Source organism: Lepidochelys kempii, chromosome 1, assembly GCF_965140265.1.
Source record: "Lepidochelys kempii isolate rLepKem1 chromosome 1, rLepKem1.hap2, whole genome shotgun sequence".
Taxonomy (NCBI): Eukaryota; Metazoa; Chordata; order Testudines; family Cheloniidae; genus Lepidochelys; species Lepidochelys kempii.
The window spans coordinates 212,257,360-212,278,350 of record NC_133256.1 but is presented as its reverse complement, the minus strand read 5'-3'; the positions used below and the strand labels follow the sequence as shown (position 1 = coordinate 212,278,350).

General features: G+C 41.9%; 1 protein-coding gene across 1 annotated transcript; it reads right to left on the bottom strand.

Annotated features, from left to right (window-relative positions):
• Positions 1 to 404: 404 nt before the first annotated feature.
• On the bottom strand, positions 405 to 17,911 carry LOC140905778 (killer cell lectin-like receptor subfamily B member 1B allele C). The gene is made up of 7 exons (XM_073329247.1): positions 17,833 to 17,911; positions 11,318 to 11,392; positions 7,832 to 7,921; positions 5,916 to 6,059; positions 3,622 to 3,776; positions 2,719 to 2,837; positions 405 to 583 (listed from the first exon to the last, which is right to left on the bottom strand). The coding sequence occupies exons 1-7, from the start codon at positions 17,909 to 17,911 to the stop codon at positions 436 to 438; spliced, it is 810 nt and encodes a 269-aa protein (XP_073185348.1). The 3' UTR covers positions 405 to 435.
• Between the last annotated feature and the right edge of the window lie 3,080 nt (positions 17,912 to 20,991).

Below are 20,991 nucleotides of genomic sequence, written 5' to 3'. Positions count from 1 at the left end.
AAAGAGGTGTTTATGAGTCATTTCTTAATACAGAGCAGATAGTCACAGGCATTTCCATGTTTATGTAGATGTCATTTGGCACTAAATCTTAAGAGAAACGGATTGGCCTAAAACGAAACGCATTTGGAATCTGAACAGGTGAATAAAATGGGATGAGGTTGCTCGAGCTGAAGGGTAAAGGCCCAGCCCTGGATCGAATGTGCTATTGGCTTATTTATCATGCATCAATTATTATAATCTGTTTAGCTAAACATCCTCTAGCCTTGGACTCCAGGAGCTACAGGGGGTTACAATACAAACCTATTCCTAATACAGCCAGTGGTCAATCGACACAGGATTGCCGAATGCTATGGTTTCTGTGCAATGCTCTTATGATTATTTACATTAAAATATCACAAAGTACAACAAAATGCATCATTCTACAAGGGACAGTGTCTAATGTTCTGGGGTGTTCCAGGGAGCCAGCGTGAATGCATTTTTCTTGCAGATCCATCTGTGTAAATTCGGGCAGCTCTCAAAGTATAACTTCTCCCTGTTGAAAGCAGAACAGTTCTTGCCATCTCCAGTTCCCTTTTCCACTACCCTAAAGAGAAAACAAAAGCTGCTCACTGAGAGGTTAGCTCAGAACTTGGTACTGAATAAAAAGACAGGAACAGAGATTGGGAGGAGGGAATCAGGGTTTTTTTCTTATGTGGCTAGACTGGCATATGCAGGCTTATTGCAATCCATTTGATTGGACAGATGGGATTTGCACAGGGATTCACGGAGAGCAGACACTGGTAGGAGGAATTCAGGGGTCCATGAGCATTATCAGCAAGAGGAGGAAAACCCTTCCACAAAGGAGAAATGGTGAGTCTTAATAGTGAGGAGGCGAGGAGGAGTTTTCAGCTATATGAATCCAAATGTTGAGTCTGCATGACAGACCAGACGGTCAACCCAAGTGGTCCCACTCTCCAATAACATGTTGGGAGCTTGCAGGTGGGTTTGAGCCATCACCTGGAGCTCAAGTGCGATCTTCTACGAACAGCAGGCGGCATCAGGGTCACTTTCAAGTACTTACAGGCCTCACTTGATGGACAGTAATTGAGGCTGGTGGGACTGTGGTGACCCTGGCCACATAATACATTGGTCAGATATGAACACAGAAAATCCCTAGGCACTCAGCGCCTTTTTACGTTGGTGTCACTGGCAGATGTGGTTGAAAATTCTTTCAAGTTACATATTATTTTTGTACATTTTTAAACCATTTGAATAACTGTGCCCCTGCAGTGCCACCTTACTCTGATATGTGTCAGTGCACCTTATTCCTCCAGCTCGGCTGTCCTCACCCTGCCCAAAGCCACCTGATTGCCAAAGAAGAGAATAAAGAGATCATCAACTTAACTTTGATGCCGAGAAGGTCCTGTCTAGGGAGGACGCTGCTTTGTGCAGTTGTATCTCCACCAATTTAGCTGCACTAGTACAAACCCTAGGGGTGAAATCCTGGTTCCACTGAAGTGAATGGGAGTTTTGCATTCCTGTTGATGTCACAGGGGTGAAGATTTCTCCCCATCTGGAAGCCCCAAGGCAAACTCCACAGATACAAATCACTTTTCTTTTTACTCTGGTGCCACATGGTTACACTAGAGCTGTGTCTAGACTGACGTGTTTGGTCCTGTACTTTTGTTCCTATAATTTCTAATCAGCAATTAATTAGCTTGATGGTACATGCTGATGTAGACACTCCATAAATACTTGTTCCTCGAGTTCAGTGTAGGGTGACCCAAGACCAGAAGGAACAAATGTTTGTACAGTGTCTACACTAACATGTATAGTTGTGTAACTTGAATTGAGTTAATTGGCAATCAATTAACTTAAGTTACAATGTGGCCATAACCTTAGTACAGACAAGCCCTAGAGGTTTTTCATGGGGCTGCTATACAGCCCTAGGAAAACGTCTCCAAAATAGCCTCCAAACGATTGTGTAGATAGGGCCTAAGCAGCAATGGTCTGCAGTGATTTGAACTTGAGGATGAGACCTTCATGCAGCATCACCCGCACCACTGCTTTCTAAAGACTAATTTCAGAGTAACAGCCGTGTTAGTCTGTATTCGCAAAAAGAAAATGAGTACTTGTGGCACCTTATAGACTAACCAATTCATTTGAGCATTATTAAAAGTAACCTATTTCCCCTGGTTTATTCCTTCCCCCTTCCCCCCCGCCCACTGTTCCTCAGACGTTCTTGTTAAACCCTGGATTTGTGCTGGAAATGGCCCACCTTGATTATCATACACATTGTAAGGAGAGTAATCACTTTAGATAAGCTATTACAAGCAGGAGAGTAGGGTGGGGGGAGAGAAAACCTTTTGTAGTGATAAACACCCATTTTTTCATGGTTTGTGTGTATAAAAACATCTTCTGTATTTTCCACAGTATGCATCCGATGAAGTGAGCTGTAGCTCATGAAAGCTTATGCTCAAATAAATTGGTTAGTCTCTAAGGTGCCACAAGTACTCCTTTTCTTTCTAAAGACTGTGACTATAAGTAAGGAAAACTTAGTCTCTGTGGAACAGGTCATGCTGGAGACTTTGCAATCTAAGATGGAGCTAAATATGTGCCTTCAATCACAGTACTAGCTCTGTGCTTTGGGAATTACTTAGCGGGGAGCTATGCGGTCAGAGCTGTATCTGCATTTATATTAATGTAACTTAACATTTATACAAAGAAAAATCCACCCACAAGCTCAGCCTGTGCCCTTCTAACTGGGAGTCACCCAGCCACATCCATCTTCCCTCTTTCTCTTGAAAGTTTAATCCAATCCAGAAATATTTTGTTTCTGTTATGGTTGCTATAAATTCCTGTGGATTAAACAGAAATACATTACACACTGATGGGCCATTTCAGCTCTGCCTCATTCCTCATGCAATCACATGCTCATTTTGAACCGAGACCGGGATACATGTGAAAGACAAGGACTCAGCCACACCGGTAACTAGTTTGGTTGGAACAGCCTGAGGGCACATGGGAATCCTTATGGCTGATTTTCCCAAAAGTCTTGCACTTGGGAGAACATAAGAGTCGCTGAAAACAGCCAGACCCTGAGTGAACTGCCAGACATGAAAATCAGGCCCTTTTTTACCTTGTAGAGGGAATCTACCCTCTACATTTCCAAAGGGAGACTGGGCAGGCCCTCGACAGCGTGAAAGTCGCACTCAACCACAAAGCAAAGCCTTTCCTGCCTTAGCAGACTGCGGAAAGCCCTTGATCACACCCCCAATCTCCTCCCAGATCAGAACTTATTCTGCTTTCTACATTTGCATCTGAAGCATCTGCCCATCAGCCTCACGGAGACCCAGGGAAGCCCACTGACTTGGTAGAGCAGCTTTTCAGTAATGGATCAGAGGACTGATCGCAGCCAGAGGGAAGAAAGGCCAGGCCCTGCTTCCTCTGGGTGTCTTCCCAAGTGGGGCTCTTGTTTGTGGGGAAATAAAAGCCCATTCACAGACAGTTTCTGAGGGAGAGCCTGCCTGGTCAGAGGTTCTGATAAAACCTAGGGTATATTTGTGCTTTTCAGTCAAGTGTCTGAATGACATGGAGGGTTTGCTGATTGCTGGGTACTATGTGGAATGTTCCCAGACTTACCATCTCAGCCTCATCTTCAACAACAAGCAGCTGGGATTTTCTGCCTGAACAATTTCGCATACTGGCATCCCAGGTCCCCGACTGCTCTGAGAAATAGTAACAGCTCCCCCTGTGCAGCATCCACCCTGGGGGGCAGAGCAGACACTCGGTTCTTCCTGGGGAGGGGGAGGAAAGAAGATCATTACCCAGCATCACAAATGGTTTGATGACTCCCATCACATATTGTGGGGAAGCAAATAGCCTCCCAGCTGCTAACAGTACATTTTGGAAAATTAAATATTCTTGGTGAAATGTCACAGCTGTCAGTTGCCCTGCATTTTACCGACCTGTCTTACATTCTTCTAATTATCGTTGAATGGGTTAAATGCCTATTTAGGGAACCACTGCTTCGAGCAACATGACACCGTGCATGCTCCGGCCTTGAACTGTGAAACTGGTGCTTTTGTTTCCTGTGTGCTGCAAGTTTGCCTCTCTAGGAGCCTGCAGGCAGCAGCTGCCATTTTGTTCTCAGTTGTTGAGATGCAGCCTGTGACTGTTCTTGCTTGTTCGGTTGTTTTCCCTTAACCTGAAATGGCGGTAAATCAGTGACCGGAATATTGTTTGCGTGTGTGTGTGTGTGTAAGTAAAAGACGAGGATTCTTCTTTTTCTTTGTATCTTAGTAGCTCCTAACGGCTTGAGAAAGGGCCCCTCTGAGGTGAAACATGGTCCCTGCCCTGAAAATCCTACAATCTAATGTGATGAGGAGAGGATGGGGAACAACAACGAGCTGAGAGCAAGTGACATAGCAGAGAAGAAGTCTCCTCATTGATAAAAGAAGACTAGAAAAGGTAAAATTGCCACTTATGCAAATGCGATCAGTTTCCAGTTAAATAAAGGAGAGGGAGAATGTGGATAATCTATTCTGAGAGTAGAACAGGCTTCTTATGCCACTACTACTGAAGAGTGTTACAAGAAAAAAAAATAGTTTTCCTAACTCTGGTGGGGAAATGACATTACAAACATGTTTTCCACAGGATCTGGGTGAGTTGTAACGAATCTGGTGAAGACCCGGGTGTGGCTGTTGTGTTGTGTCAGGCTGCTGGGGTCAGAGCGCTGAACCAGGGCTGCACAGTGCACACACGCTCAGGGAGCTGCATGTGTGTTTGCTGGCTGTTGGTCTCTGGGCTGTGAGCCACAGCAGCAGAGCATTAAAGACACCCAGGGTTACATGGCAAGAAGTGACAACCTCTCACTGGTCTGAATAATTGCACTCCAAATGTCACACCCTCCCTGGGTTAGAGACACACAGAAAATGTACTTCCTTCTAACACAGCCCTTGTCTAGGCAAAGACTTTAACTTGACCGGTTCAATACGTGTTAAGAGCACCCAGCCTTATCTATCCTAGACCTCCAGAGTGTGTCGGTTACAAGTGTTAGCCTGAACGTGGTACCAGCGTACTTTAGATCTGAGTCTACAGGGGGCCACAGTGAACAAGTAACTTTATTAGGATAAGGGAAACAGTATTATCCCTAAAACTACACTCATTCTCTTTCTCCCTCACCATAGGAGCTTCTGTTTAGAACCTTCCCTAGCTCACTCCTGCTTGGCTTCCTGTTATAAGTTTTAAGCAAAATATTGGCATTATAAAAAATATTTAACAACAAGTAATATTTATCACCAAATTAGAGATTCAGGGCAATAAGGCTACATGTGTCATTTGGTAAAGGTCCCAGGCTGCCAAAGACCTTCCCTCTCTTTGCAAAACATCCTTGGCCTTGGGCGGTTCTTGAAAACACCCGGAAGCTGTAAGGCAATGGTTTTCATTTGAGACCCCTTTGGAAATTTCGAATGGAGGTGGGAACCCCTTTGGAAACGCCTTTGTAGATATAGCTGAATTCTGTTCAGTCAGTTTTCAGTCTAAGTCTTTCACTGACTCCTTAAACATAGTCTGCGGACCCCCAGGAGTTCATGGACCACAGGTTGAGAATCACTGCTCTAAGGTATGTAATGTCATTTTTAAAAGCAGCCCTGGACATTCCAGTTCTATTCCAAGCACAGGGTATGTATCAATAATTATAATTACTACTCGGAATTGTAAATATTGGTTCAAATACATCTTCAGGGCCAGAATCTGATACTCTTATTCATCCTGAGTAGTACCTTCTTCTGTGAATCGTTCCATTGATTTCAACGGGGACAGTAAAGAAGCCATATTTTGACCCATAACATTTTCAGGTTGTTATAGAAGAGGGGTGTTAACAAGCAGCAGAAGGGAACACACTGCACAGTTAGAGAGGGGCTGTAACTCCTCACCCTCTCTATCGTCACACAGGTAGTCCATTAATCCACTGATTGTCATCGAGCATCTCCCTGTGCATGGAGATTCCCCTGAAGATGTAGTGTTTTCAGTGCAGGTTGTCCTGGGCAGGGACGGACTCTGACCATTTCCTCTCCAGACTTGAATGCAAAGGAAGACAACATGGTTAATAGGAGCACCAGTAATATGCAGTCTTGGTATCTGAGGGTCAGAAAACACAGTTGTATTACAGAGAGCACAGTCAGTGAGGAAGGCAGCTTGCAAAGGGATTAAAAATAGATTTGTGCCTTTTTTGTTGGGTTATGAGATATCAAGAAGGCCTGGTATTTTTTTCTCTTTGTTGTTTTTTGTTTAAATTTGATTTGTTTTCCCTGCTTGTTTTCTCCATAAGAAATTCAGGTCTTGCCTACTTTGGTGGAGAATAGGTATGGTTTTGGCATTACACGTACTACAGTTATATATCTGATTAATTGAAAAGAGATACCAATTTGATTCAGACTGTCTAGAATTCAGTTTTTTCTTTTATTAGCCCCCATTTAACCTAAGCATATGAGAGTAAATCTCGTTAATAAAAAGATCCAACATCCCAATATTTAATTTAAAGGATGAGACGTTACCTTCCTACATAGCGGAGTCAGCACAGAAATCCTCCAGCAATAACAAGGAAGTCAAAATTGATAATCCTGATATTTCTAAGGTAACAAACAAGCAGTAAAAAAAAAAAAAAAACCACTACAAACCCTTTCAGGGCTTATAGTTATTTAAATAGTTTACAAACATACAAAAAATAATATCAGGTTACAGAGTAACAGCCGTGTTAGTCTGTATTCGCAAAAAGAAAAGAAGTACTTGTGGCACCTTAGAGACTAACCAATTTATTTGAGCATGAGCTTTCGTGAGCTACAGCTCACTTCATCGGATGCATACCGTGGAAACTGCAGCAGACTTTATATACACACAGAGAATATGAAACAATACCTCCTCCCACCCCACTGTCCTGCTGGTAATAGCTTATCTAAAGTGATCATCAAGTTGGGCCATTTCCAGCACAAATCCAGGTTTTCTCACCCTCCACCCCCCCCCCCCCACAAATTCACTCTCCTGCTGGTGATAGCCCATCCAAAGTGACAATCACCTACAAGAATTACTACAACAAATTCTTTCCCAGGTGTCCTGCTGGAGAGTGTTGCTCACATGCTCAGGGTCTAACTGGCCACCATATTTGGGGTCTGGAAGGTATTTCCCCCCGGGTCAGATTGACAGTGACACCGGGGTTTTTTTGCCTTCTTCTGCAGCATGGGGTCACTTGCAGGTTTAAACTAGTGTAAATGGTGGATTCTCTGTAACCTGAAATCTTTAAGTCATGATTTGACAACTACAGTAACTCAGACAGAAGTTAGCGGGTCTATTACAGGAGTGGGTAGGTGAGGTTCTGTGGCTTGCAATGTGCAGGACGTCAGATTAGATGATCATGATGGTCCCTTCTGGGCTTAAAGTCTATGAGTCTACACCAGCTAATGATCTGCCCAAGGAAAATAAACAAAGAAAACTACCTTATGGTCCAGTGTCACAAAGTCAAGGCTGGCAATTTAATCTTATGAATATAGAAATTCAAAGGTTAACTGTCTCATAGGTCACTGAAGTCCCCCACAGAGCGCATATACAGTATCTCTGAGTACTTGATGCTTTGTTAACTATTCACCTTCATAAATATCCTGCATGTGAAATAATAGTAAATGTCCCTGTGGAAACATTAATATTTTAATTTTCTGATTTATGTGTTTAACTTGTCACCCATAATATTGCATTAATGTCAGTTATTTTTTACATGTAATATCCTCTTGGAGAGGTTTAAACATGCACATAGCTGCATGAATAAAGCAAAAGTTGTCATCTGGAAAGTGGCACTCACAAATAGTGATTAGAACAGCCATGAAAACCAGTGCGATAAACCCCAGGACTAGAGCAACATAGAACCAGCTTGAACACTGGGAGCCAGGACCTGCAAAAAAGAAAAACAAAAGAGTTGCTTTGGAGGAAATTGCAATTTAAGCCCTCACATTGCTAGCATGCGCAAGCATTGCCACATTGGCTTCAGATATCGGACAGTTTCTAACCAAGTGCTGAGATAGAAATTGACAGTCTAAAAATACTTCTAAGTGAAAGGAAACATCTTTATTTGTTAGCATTTTACACCCACTTTGCACAGATGTAAATGGAGACACAAAGGGCAGGATAGGAGAGAATCACACTCTGGGAGAAGGACCTTGGCGTGAATGTTTCCCAGGATGACTGGGACCCCGAGGAACTCAATTGCTTCCTATAACAGGATCATAGAAAGGGAATGCTGTAAATGTCACAGATTATAAAATACTACATGAAAATTCATTCAGCCTATATGATGAGGGCCATCCACACATAGCTTTCTTCCATGTAGCGGGAAGGGGAAGGGATCAGTTGTTTCTGTGGCACTGGGGTTCCACTGTGATCTTTGGCAAGTTGGATGCAGGGCTGGGCGATACATTGTTCACACACCAGTGCCACACAGATTACCTGAAAAAGGTAACACAGCCCCAGGTTGAACCACACTTCCTGTTGCCCCCTCTGGAGTGAATCGCTGCTCTTTTAGGCAAGTCCTAGTAATGACGCTCCGATAGAACCACTCATCCAGAGAACTAGGGAATGGTGTACAGGAGGGGACAAGGACCAGAACACCCTGAACTTATGCCTCAGAGAGAGATCCTGAGATATGCATCGAGTACTGGGCTCTGGGGGAATGAATTCTCTTCTTTTTCCCCAAGGGGGGTAAACGTGCCATCCCACCAATGGGACACCTCAGGAAAATCTCCATGAAGAGTTGCTGTGGAGGTATCCTCCCCTAATGTCTGACCCTCGTTTCTTCAGAAGGATGTGCTGTGGGGTCACTGTCATTTGGACTGAAAACTGGTTCATATGACTGTATAGAAAGGATAATGGTCCCACACCAAAGTCTTTGTTAAAGTGAAGTTGAGGTTGAAGGTTCATATCAGAGCATTGAGAGTCCTGCACTTAGGATTGAAGAATCCCATGCACTGCAACAGACTAGGGACTGAGTGGCTAGGCAGCAATTCTGCAGAAAAGGACGAGAAGCTGGATATGAGTCAACAGTGTGCCCTTGTTGCCAAGAAGGCTAACGGCATTTGGAGCTGTATAAATAGGAGCATTGCCAGCAGACTGAGGGATGTGATCATTCCCCTCTATTCAGCATTGGTGAGGCCTCATCTGGAGTACTGTGTCTAGTTTTGGGCCCCACGCTACAAGAAGGATGTGGAAAAATTGGAAAGAGTCCATCAGAGGACAACAAAAATGATTAGGGGGCTGGAGCACATGATTTATGAGGAGAGGCTGAGGGAACTGGGATTATTTAGTCTGCAGAAGAGAAGAATGAGAGGGGATTTGATAGCTGCTTTCAACTACCTGAAAGGGGGTTCCAAAGAGGATGGATCTAGACTGTTCTCAGTGGGAACAGATAACAGAACAAGGAGAAATGGTCTCAAGTTGCAGTGGGGGAGGTTTAGATTGGATATTAGGAAAAACTTTTTCACTAGGAAGGAGGTGAAGCACTTTTTCACTAGGAAGGTCGTGGAATCTCCTTCCTTAGAGGTTTTTAAGGTCAGGCTTGACAAAGCCCTGGCTGGGATGGTTTAGTGGGAGATTGGTCCTGCTTTGAGCAGGGGGTTGGACTAGATGACCTCCTGAGGTCCCTTCCAACCCTGATATTCTATGATTCCAAAGGGGCACTCACCTCTTGAGCACCTCTGAGCAGCTTGGTGTGGTACCACACACCTTTTCTCACCCCTGGTGCTCCCTGCAGGCTGCAGGACAACTGTGGTGGGTTTTCAGTGGTTTGGCCCTCTGGCCAAGTCACAAAATTGAAATGAACCCCTTGTGGGGTATTAAAGATTCCAGTAAACAAACAGGCTATTTGCCCTCACTAGGATCTTCAACCTGGTTCTGAGCCCTTTAAATTGTTCAGGTTTGCAACTAAGCCCTGCCCCCTTCTTGGGTCTTTCACTACTTTACCTGTGGCTGGTGGAGGAACCCAGGCCGCCCACTGCTCTGGTTTCCAGCCCAGGGATCCTACAACCAGCAGCCATATATCACTTCCCTCAGTCCTTCACTGCTGTTTCCCTGGGCCTCTTTCCACCTGGCCCCTTTATCTCCAGCCCTGTCTCAGGTCCAGCATCCCCAGGTCCTTCTCCCTCTGTGATCCCAGCTATGGAAATTCAGCTCAGTATGAATACTGTCTGATTGCTGGCTACTCCAGCCAGGTACAACCCCCCTTCTTCCCTCCTCCACTCCCAGCCAGGAGCTAAACTGCTAAAGCCAGGCAGCCCTTTTTTATTTGGGCCAGCATGGCCCCTGATTGGCTATTGCTAGCCCCTTTTGCCCTTGGAGGACCACGTCTCTGTGGTTTCCAAAATGGCTGCTCCAGAGAGTCCTCTCTAGGAAAGCTTGTAGGAGTCACCTTCATTGCTGTTCTTCTCCCAGCTTGCTACTTCTTGGGGGTCAGGGGTAGTAGGACTGTGGCGGACTCAGCAGGGAGCCACAATGACTGAATACACCCTGTCACAGTTTGTCCACTTTACAAGGGTGTTCTAGCTATAACACAAACTCAAAGATTAGAAACCCAGGAAATTCAGGGTTGAGGTTGCATTCCCACAATAAGCCACAGAGTCACACTCAGATAACCACCAGGTCTCTAACCCTGCCTCCATACAGTGTCACAATGTAGTATTCTCATAATGTTCACTCTGAGTTCAGTTTAAAGTATTCTGTGGGCCATCTGACCGGCACTCAGTGCGGTTCAGGACAAGGAGGTGAGTAAAGATGGCTTACAATACAAACAGTAGGTGAAACTCTGCATATAAGATGGTCTCACCAGGGTAACTGTGGTCAATCCCACACTGGGAGTGTTGCTGCAATGGAGCAAATGAGTTGTGACTTAGATAAGGTTTCATAATAAACAAGGTGCTTAGATGCCTAGAGTCTGAACAGCAGTAAACCAAACCCCAGTCCAATACATTATGTTGATTAATTTGTAAATGTTCTCATTAAAAATCAGTTTTATTTTAAGGCACTTCCCTCCTCCCAAATTTCAGAAACAGAGCACAAAAGAATTTCAGAAAATCAGAAAATGCCAGTTTAAACTACTTTTGAAACTGCGTTCACCACAGAGCTGTTGTAGGGCTCAATGAGCCAGTGAATAGAAATGTCACCATTTAAAATGTTGAAATAATTTCTATACATGATTTATAATTTAGAGATTCTCAGCAATATTGTTTTTACAGTTTTCTAACATAATAAAGAATACATCTCTAATAACTAAAAATGCCACCCCAACAAATACCCACAATACCAGAAGGGGAAGTCTCTGATCTGCTGATCCTTTCAGATTTATGATGCACACGCAGTTGAGCATATGTGATCCCCGTAAGGAGCAAGTAAATGCTGACAATGTTGGATGTGACAACCATTACATAGAGACACCATTACAAGAATCAGTCTATCTGCAAAGTTCATATGTTCCCCATGGTGCTGGCTCAGCTTCATTACTGCTAGAAACAATGGGCTAGATTATACCTGAGACTACATGTCTATGCAGAGGAGCAATGGGGGGAGTAAGAATCTGCCTTACACTGCTGCATGAACTACCTGAATTTTGGAACAGGTGGATAAGTAATATGTGTGTGTGTGTGTGAGGGGAGACGGGGAGAATGGGTGGAGTGTGTGCGTGTGTGTGTGTGGGACGGGAGAGGGGGAGAATGGGTGGATCCTTGACTCTGCCCACAACAAACTGGCTGACGTAGTTGAGTCAACTCAGGGGGAGTCACAAATTGTGCTGATATATTCCAGCACAAAATTACCACCCCCTTGGAGCAAGGGAGAAGCAGAGAGGGAATTGTGCCTCAGAGAAGTATCTGTGAGAAATCATAGCTCCCCAGGCTACTCCTGGTAGTTTATGCACCAACCTGTGTGCAGGGCTATGTCACTAGTGGATATTAGACACTGAATATTACACTGATCCAATGTCAGGGACCGGATAGATTAGGTAGAGGTGGTCAAACATTGATCTACTAAAACATTTTTCAGTGAGAAATGGGTTTCTGAAATTTCAGTTTTTGTCAAAAAAAAAATGAACCACACAAAACTAAATATATTTCTTTTTTTGCCAGCAACACGCCCTTCCCCCCACACCCCCCCAAAAAAACCTGCAAAACATTTTGACAAAAAAAGGGTTTTTTTCTTTGAAATCTTTTGTGGAAACAAAACACACGTTTTCAACTAGCTCTAATATTAGGTCCTGTCCAGGAAAATTCAATACCAACAAACATGTGATTAGCCCATGATATCATAAATAATTAGTTTAAATTTGTTACTTCTTTAATCCAGTTTTCAGATAGTATATGTAAAGCATTTGCTTCCAATCCATGTAGACCAAGAGATATCAAATCTTATCATGGGGTGATCTCGGTACCTTTTTGCTTTGTGCCTTGTCCCAGCTCCCCGCCCTCTCTCTACATTCCAATTCAGACCTGGATTTGGTGGCAACTATCTTGAAAGAACCAATAAATATGTACACTTACAACTTGAAACTGTAACTATAAAATGTTATGTGGCATCAAACCCTAACTGTAGAGTCACCTGAGATATTAGCTGCTGGAACTTAAGCAGGAGATTAAAATGGAGCCAAAATAACTCAACTTTAAAGCATGCAGTTATTAATCATTATTTCACCATTTTTGCTGGGACACAAGATGTTACCTTGGTTAAACATATCCCTAGTTTTACAGAGGATAATATTTGCATCTTTGCCCCACTCAGGAAAGGGTGAGATATAAGATGAGGCTTGTGTTGCTGCTGTCATGGGTAGTTCATGTTTTTTATAAGAATACTGTGAATTTAAAGTGTGATTCAACTTCTGAATAAAAAATGCTGGTTGATGACAAGATAAATTCCTCTTGTTTTTTTTGCAGAGCCAACACAACTCAGAGGGAGGTTCTTGCTGTTTATTCCTTTCTGTGTAACATCAAGAGAATAGTTAACTAATTCCAATTAATTACACATGTGAATACCATTGACTATAATGTGAGTGCACAAGTGTTGCTGAGGGCAGAATTTGGTCAGCAGAACTGGTAATGCTGCATGAGAAGGAAAGGTAATGATGCATGACCGTCAGATAAGCAGTCTAGCTGTTAGAAAAAACATCCGAGCACACTTGATCTGTAGAGTGTTCAGTCTGAACTATTCAAAGTTTTTACAAAGGTAAATATCACAAGAAAAATATTGGGGAAATGGTTAATAAATGAGGCACATCTATGCTTTTCGGTCCCCTGTGTTGTGACTCAGTGGGTGTACAGACATTTTGCTGTTTGTTTTGTTCTTTCTTAATTGATTCGTCCAATAAAATGTAGAAAATATGCACATTTATATTTATTATATATAACTGTAATTAAATATTTTTTCTTAAAAAAAGTTTTAAAATGCTGTTGGTCCCAGAAGAATTATACAGATATAATTATTGTACAGAGAGATAACTCTGATAGTGTTTGCAGGAAGACATTGTTCAAATATATATTTTATTTAAAATCTGAATATTGTTTTATGGTAAAGAAATAATGGAGGCTTGTAAATTTTAAAATTTAGTTGCTGTATAAATAGGAAAACTCATTTAACCCTATTGACTTAGAAAACCTGTAAATATAAAAAAAATTCCCTCCATCCCCAAATAAATACACATTACTTTTTTTAAATATTAAACACAACTTATCTGGCTGTATGAAAAAAAGTGACTCTGTATCATGGAAACAGAATTTTTCCCAAATAAGTTCATTGCCTGTATTTCAAGGTATCTACATAAATGAACATTGAAGTTAGAATGCAAAGTCCTCAGAAATCATCAGACGGCAAAGTCCAGGTTACTCCTGCAACCTGAATTCTACCTGCTGCAAACATACCCGTATGTGACATATAAAAGAGCCCTATCTCACGAGATTCAGATCTTCACAGATCATGTGCCACATATTAAAAGTGAAATTTTACTCAACTTTGTTATACATGTATACGCAAATCCAATGGAGTACAGAGATATTTTTTTCTATTAAATGGAAATTTCCACTCAGCGTATATACACAAACATGCGGAGTGTCAATGCAACTTTGGCAGATCCTTAGTTTTGTAGATTCATAGATTTTTAGACCAGAAGGTAGCATTATGATCATCTAGGCTCATCTCCTATATAACACTGGCCATATAATTTCACATATTAATTCCTGTATCAAAACCCATATCTTGTGGTTGAGCTAGCATATTTTTAGAAAGACATCCAGAGATCTAGAGACTTCAAGTGATGGAAAATCCACCACAGCTCTTGGTAAATTTTTTCAATGGTTAACACCCTCACTGTTTAAAATCTTCACATTATTTCTGGTTTCAATTTAACCAGCTTAAACTTTAAGCCATTGAATCTTGTTATGCCTTTGTCTGCTCCAATAAAGCACCGTCTATTGTCAGAAATCTTCTCCCCATGTACTTGTATACCATGATCAAGTCATGTCTTAGCCTTTTCTTGCATAAACTAAGTAGATTGAACTTTCTAAGTGTTTCACCGTAAGACAGGATTTCTAGACCTCAGATTATTCTTGTAGTTCTTTTCTTAATACTTTCTAATTTTTCAACATTCTTCTTAAAATGTGGACACCAGAACTGGACACTGTATTCCAGTAATGGTTTTACCAATGCTGTAAAAAGAGATAATATTACTTCCCAACTTCTACTCAACATTCCCCTGAATAGTATTGGTCCTCTTAGCCAGAGCATCTCACTGGGTGCTCATGTTCAGCTGGTTATCTACCATTACCGGTATAAGTCTTTCTCAGAGTCACTGCTTTCCAGGATACAGTTCCTCATTCTGAAGGGTGAACTACATTATTTGTTCCTAGATGTATGACTTTGTATTTGACTGTACTAAAAAATGAGCCCAGATAAAGGTATTTAGGTGCCTAATTCCCACAGATTTCAATGGGAATTAAAAACTCCTAAATATCTTTTAGGCTATTGGCCACATTGTTCAAATGCATCCATCTTATCAGGTGATCCAGATCAGTTTTTAATGATGAGGACAGTTATTATTCACCACTCCACAAATATGTGTCATTTGCAACCTTTACCAGGAATGATTTTATGTTTTCTCCCAGATCACTGACAAATATATTGAATAGCATTGTGCCAAGAACAGAACTTCGGGGCACCTCACTAGAACCCTCCCGCACTGTGGATTATCATATAGCAAAAAACACCATGCATGCAGAATACATTTTTTAAAACCCACATAACTTGGGCAAACCAAAACCAATTTTCATCAAACAACTATGTCCCTTCCAAATTTCAGGTTTCATCCTTCTTCTACTGAGTCACAAGAGGTGTTTAAAAAATTGTTTGCAGAAAATCTCCATTTTCTTCCACCTTTTTTGCACTTAAAAATCTCACCTCTTTTTTTTTTTTGAAACTTTCAGAACAATTTCCACCTTGACTGAGAGCTTGTGTACCAAATGACAGGTTTCAGAGTAGCAGCCGTGTTAGTCTGTATTCGCAAAAAGAAAAGGAGTACTTGTGGCACCTTAGAGACTACCCAATTTATTTGAGCGTAAGCTTTTGTGAGCTACAGCCAGTGAGCTGTAGCTCACGAAAGCTTATGCTCAAATAAATTGGTTAGTCTCTAAGGTGCCACAAGTACTCCTTTTCTTTTTGTGTACGAATTGTCAGCCAAAATATTAAAACTTTAGGGTAGGAATAATTGAACTTAGTAGCACACATTCAGATTCAAATATTAGCATATATTAAATGGATTCAGAACTGGCTAACAGAAAGATCTCTAAAAGTAGTTGTAAATGGAGAATGACCATCAAATGGAGGTGTTCTGCAAGATTGGTACTAGGCCTGACTCTATTCAATATTTTTATCAATGACTTAGAAGTAAAATTGAGGGAATGGTAAATAATGATGAAGCAGTGGTACAGAGTGATCTGGATTGCTTGGTAAAATAGGCCCATGCAAACAAAATGTGTTTTAGTACACTCAAATGCAAGTTCATAAATCTAGGAACAAAGAATATAGGCCATACCCACACAGCAATTCTAAAAAAGATTGAGGGGTCAGTACACAAGCAACTCAATATGCGATCCCAGTGCAATGCAGTGGGGAAAAGGACAAATACTATCCTTGCATGTATAAACTGGGGAGTATTGAGTAGGAATAAGGAGGTGTCTTTACCTCTGAGAACGGGATTGGGAAAATCACCATTGGAATACTGCAACTAGATCTGGTGTCCCCATTACTAAAAGGCTATTGAAAAATTGTAGAGGATGCAGAGAAGATGATCACAAAAATGATTCAAGGGCTGGAGAAAATGCCTTACAATTAGAAACTTAAAGAGCTCGATCTGTTCTTCTTCTCACAAAGAAGACTGAGAGGTGACTTGATTACAATGTATAAGAACCTTTATAGGAAGAAAATATTAAAGGGCTCTTTAATTTAGAAAAGAAAGGCATAACAAGAACCAATGGCTGGAAGCTGAAGCCAGAAAAAGTTAAATTAGAAATAAGGCCCAATTTTTTGTAACAGTGAAGGCAAGTAATCGCTAGAACAAACTACTAATGGAAGTGGTAGATTCTCCATCTCTTTCTTCATATCAAAACTGGACGCCTTTTGGTAGACAAGGAGTTATTCAGCCCCGTAGAGGAGTAACTGGTTGAAATTCTATGGCTTATGATATATAGGCAGTCAGACTAATAATAATAACCTAGCCCTGTACCATATATTATCACTATTCTAATTGTAAATGCAATGAAGATAAATAAATGAAATTTAAATGATGAGAAATACTTTTTGTAAATATATATCAAAATATTGTTTCTACCATTCAGTTACATTAAATCACAGCTCAACAATCAAGAATCAAAGTAGATAGTAAATATATTATTTATTTTAATAATACAGACTGTAAAATGATTACATTGTTGGTTGCTAATATAATTAATTAAAAGCTATTGTACCCTGAAAACGTTATGAACTAGCCAACTTACTCTGAACACTATGTATTTCATATTTACTTTTAATCATTGTAACATAGGTTAGTGGCGGTCCATCATTTTTGCAAAATGTACTGAAGAATGAATTCATCAATTGTTTTCAAGTCCTGGGAATATTATTCACAAAGAAATATTGTCAAAGTCAGCTCTTTTCCCCTAATATCCACTTAAACTTTTGTCTTTTATGATAAGCGTATGATGTGTTTACAGATTTGATAGTTTGGTTACAGGAAAGTCATTATTTAAAAACCAAATATAAAAGAACTGTGGACAAATGGGTCCGTCTGGTGCCTTCCTTGCAGCAGCAGTGGCTGAACTTTCAACTGTCTTTTGTGATTTCAGGGGGATTATATGCCACCATTTTGCCAGAATTAGCACATTGGTCAAATGCAATAATTGGCCTCTCAGGCTAGCTAATTCAGATCAGATCATGGCTTACTTAAGTCATAGTAACCCTCTGATCAGACAAAGACATTTAAAAAAATAAACTATTGTTCTGCTAATTTATAATTTAGCTAAAAGTATATTTTATTCTGTTATTAGCAACACTGGGCCAGATCCTCAGAGAGGGTAAATGAGCATGACAACACTGATTTCAATAAAGCTTTGCGGATTGATATCTTCTAAGGATCAGGCACAATGTGTGTGCAATTTTGTCCTCAAATACAATGCCTTCACTAGCAAAATGTCATGACAATTATTTAAAGCTTTTTGAAATGACATTTTTTAAAGAAAAGACAAAATGCAAATATGAATCTGATAACTATTAAGAATATTTTACCTGGATTCGAAGTCGGAGGAGCAATACATGATCTTTCCCTGGGTAAAATCTTTACATCGGTGTGTGTGACCTGGTTTGCCATTGGTGATAAAATTCTGTCTGAGTGTTGGAAACAGTTGCTTAACAGAGTAGGTTGTATCCTGCATTAATCTCACCTGCCTCCACAGACACACACACACACACATACACACACAGCATGATGGGTCTAGGGGAGGTTAAAAAAAGTTATTTCTGTTAAATGTGGCTTCACAGCTTCCTCTCATTGGGCATTTTTCAGCCATCAGTCTGCCTCTTGCAACGTGAGATCTTGCCTTTAGGATAAAATATAAATGACTAAAAGTAGAAAAGGCTATGTGGTGGGGGGGTTTGGTCTTGGGGAAACATTTTATTTTTTTGGTCACAATGTAATAAATTGTCTAAGGGCTTGTCTACACACAAAAGTAGTACCACTTTAATTATATTGATAGAGTTAAAACTGTACAATGCCCCAAGGATGGATGCAGTTATATAGGTATAAAGGTGTTCTATATTAGTATAGATATTCCCATTCAGGAAAGTAAATAAACTATATTAGTTTAAGGCACTTCTAAACTTGTATAACTGCATCTACCCCAGGGCTTCGACCAGAATAACTATTTCGGTAAAAATTCACACCCCTCACTGACATAGTTATACTGGTAGAAAAACTGTGTGTAAAACAGGTTTTAGTTTCACTGGTTTAACTGAAGGTGTAATTTAAATGTAGTTAAACAGTACAAAAAGATGAAGTTAACACTCTCATTTCATTTTAAGAGAGTGGATTTTTAGATTTAGCTTGTATCCAGTGGCGGATTATCCACTGGGCCACTGGGGCCCATGCCCAGGGGCCCTGGCCAACTGGGGGGCCCTGGAAAAATGGGCATCCCCACACCCTGACCTGCTCTGCCCACCGTGGAGCAGGGTTGGGGTGCAGGGCCTTGCCCCGCTCCACCCACCTGGTGCTCCTGCTGGGAAGTGGGGATGGGGTTTGGGGACTTGACCCACTTCACCTGCCTTGCACTCCTGCCAGGGAGTGGGGATGGGGTATGGAGGCTTGCCCTACTTCACCCGCCTGGCACTCCTGCTGGCAAGTGGGGGAAGCTCCCATGACCCAAATCTGCTCCCCGGCAAGAGCGTGGGGCAGGCAGGGGGAAGCCTTGCACCCCGACACTGCTCCCTGGCAGGAGGGCCCGGCGGGAGGGTGGGGCAAGCCCCTGTACCCTGACCCCATTTCCTCAGCAGGAGCACAGGGTTGGGGGTCGGGGGGGGGACTGCAAGCAGAAGGCATGGAGAGGAGCCCTGACTCGCTCTGGCCCAGGCCCCCACAAAAGCTTAATCCGCCTCTGCTTGTATCTGTTCCAACTCAATTTAAATGATCCCAAATAAGCAATTAACTGAACTAAGAGTGTCCACACAGTATTTTGCACTAGTTTAATTAAATTAGTTTAAAGTCAAATCTTTATTTAAACCAGCGCAGTTCTGCACATCAACAAGCCCTAAGATTCTGTAGAATTTCAACCTTTTGTGTTACAGAAACCACAGTATTGTATGATGAAATACTGGGAAATAATCTGGAACTATATTATGAAATGAAGAGTAATGTTGATGGAGTTTAAGAATAAAATTCTCCTCTCAGATCTGCCCACCAAATGTTACGTCCAACAATATGCTGTCTCTGATGGGGTGTACACCCCAAACCCAGCCCTTGAAGGGGTTAAAGTGGCTAGGTGGGACAATTGACCACCTAGGCTGCACCTGGAGGAGTCAGGGAGCAATGAGGGCTAGTTAAAGGATGAAGTTCATCTGGACAGGAACAGGCGGGGCTTGTATACAGGTAGCTGAGAGCAAAAGGAGGCTGCAGGGAGGAGGTCTGCAGTCACTCTGAGGCTAGGGAGAAAAAGGAGCTTGGCTCGGAGGGAAGGGCATACCCCGAGGAGGGTGGAGAAAGAGTCTGATTGAGGAAAGGTAGAAAGCAGTACAGGGAAACAGCAGCAAGGTGTGGGACAGTGCAGAGCTTAGCATTGTAGGGTTCCTGGGTTTGGAAGCCAGAGAATAGGACGGGTCTGGGTTCCTCTACCAGCAACTGGGGAAGTGGCACCATTGAGGGGCAGTGAATTGGAAGACTGTCTGGGACAGTTGTTACAGAGACTTTGGTACACCCCCCACCTTCCCCCACCCCTGAATGAGAAAACTACAGTGATCTGGCCAGAGCACCAAGCCATGAAGAGGGAACAGTCAAGTCCTGAGAGAGAGAGAGCAACTGAAGGAAGAGGCATCAGACTGGCTGGGCTAATCCCCAGCCATGGCCACAAGGAGGTGCTCCAGTGGTGAGCAAAGTACCCTGTGACACTGTCCCTACATGCATAAAGCGGATACCTTTTGCATACCAAATCCGCTGTAGCTCTCTGTACTTTAAAGTAGCACCCTGGAACCCCCATATAATTATATGTTTTGTACGAAGTATGCCTTATGAGGTATCATTTTAAAAGTCTTGATCTGTTGAACATTAATATCATGTTGGATTGTATGTGCTATCATTGTTTGTGGAGTTATGAAATGTTGCTATGTGTGTATTCCTGAAATATGTTCTGAGTTTGGGAACATCCACAACCAGCCTTTCAGGTACAACAATGGAGTAGCCAGATGAGCTGATGGCCCATTACAGGGAATCTACTTTCCCAGTAGTCATCCCAGAAGACTTCTCAGAGAGAGCATGGAGACAATGGAGACTGCTTGACTAATGGAGGTTGACATGCATGTCGCAAGCAAAAGATCTTTCCAGCAAGCTGGAAGAAACTATAAAAGAGGGGAAGTGACATCATCACTTGGCCTCTCACTCTCCCTCCCCCACAGCAATACCTGGAGGAACACCTGAAGGACAAAGACTTTGAACTGGAGGGGAGCGGTCTCGGGCTGGAAGGCTGTTCCAGCCTGTGTATTGAAGATCTGTGACCTGTTTGTACCATCTATCAGGGTGAGACACTGTTTGATTCAAATCCTGTTTAGTTTATAGAACTCAGATTGTGAATTTACTTTTCTTAGGTAACCCACTTTGATCTCTACACTTACTACTTATAATCACTTAAAATCTATCTTTCTGCAGTTAATAAATCTGTTTTATATTTTACCTAAAACAGTGTGTTT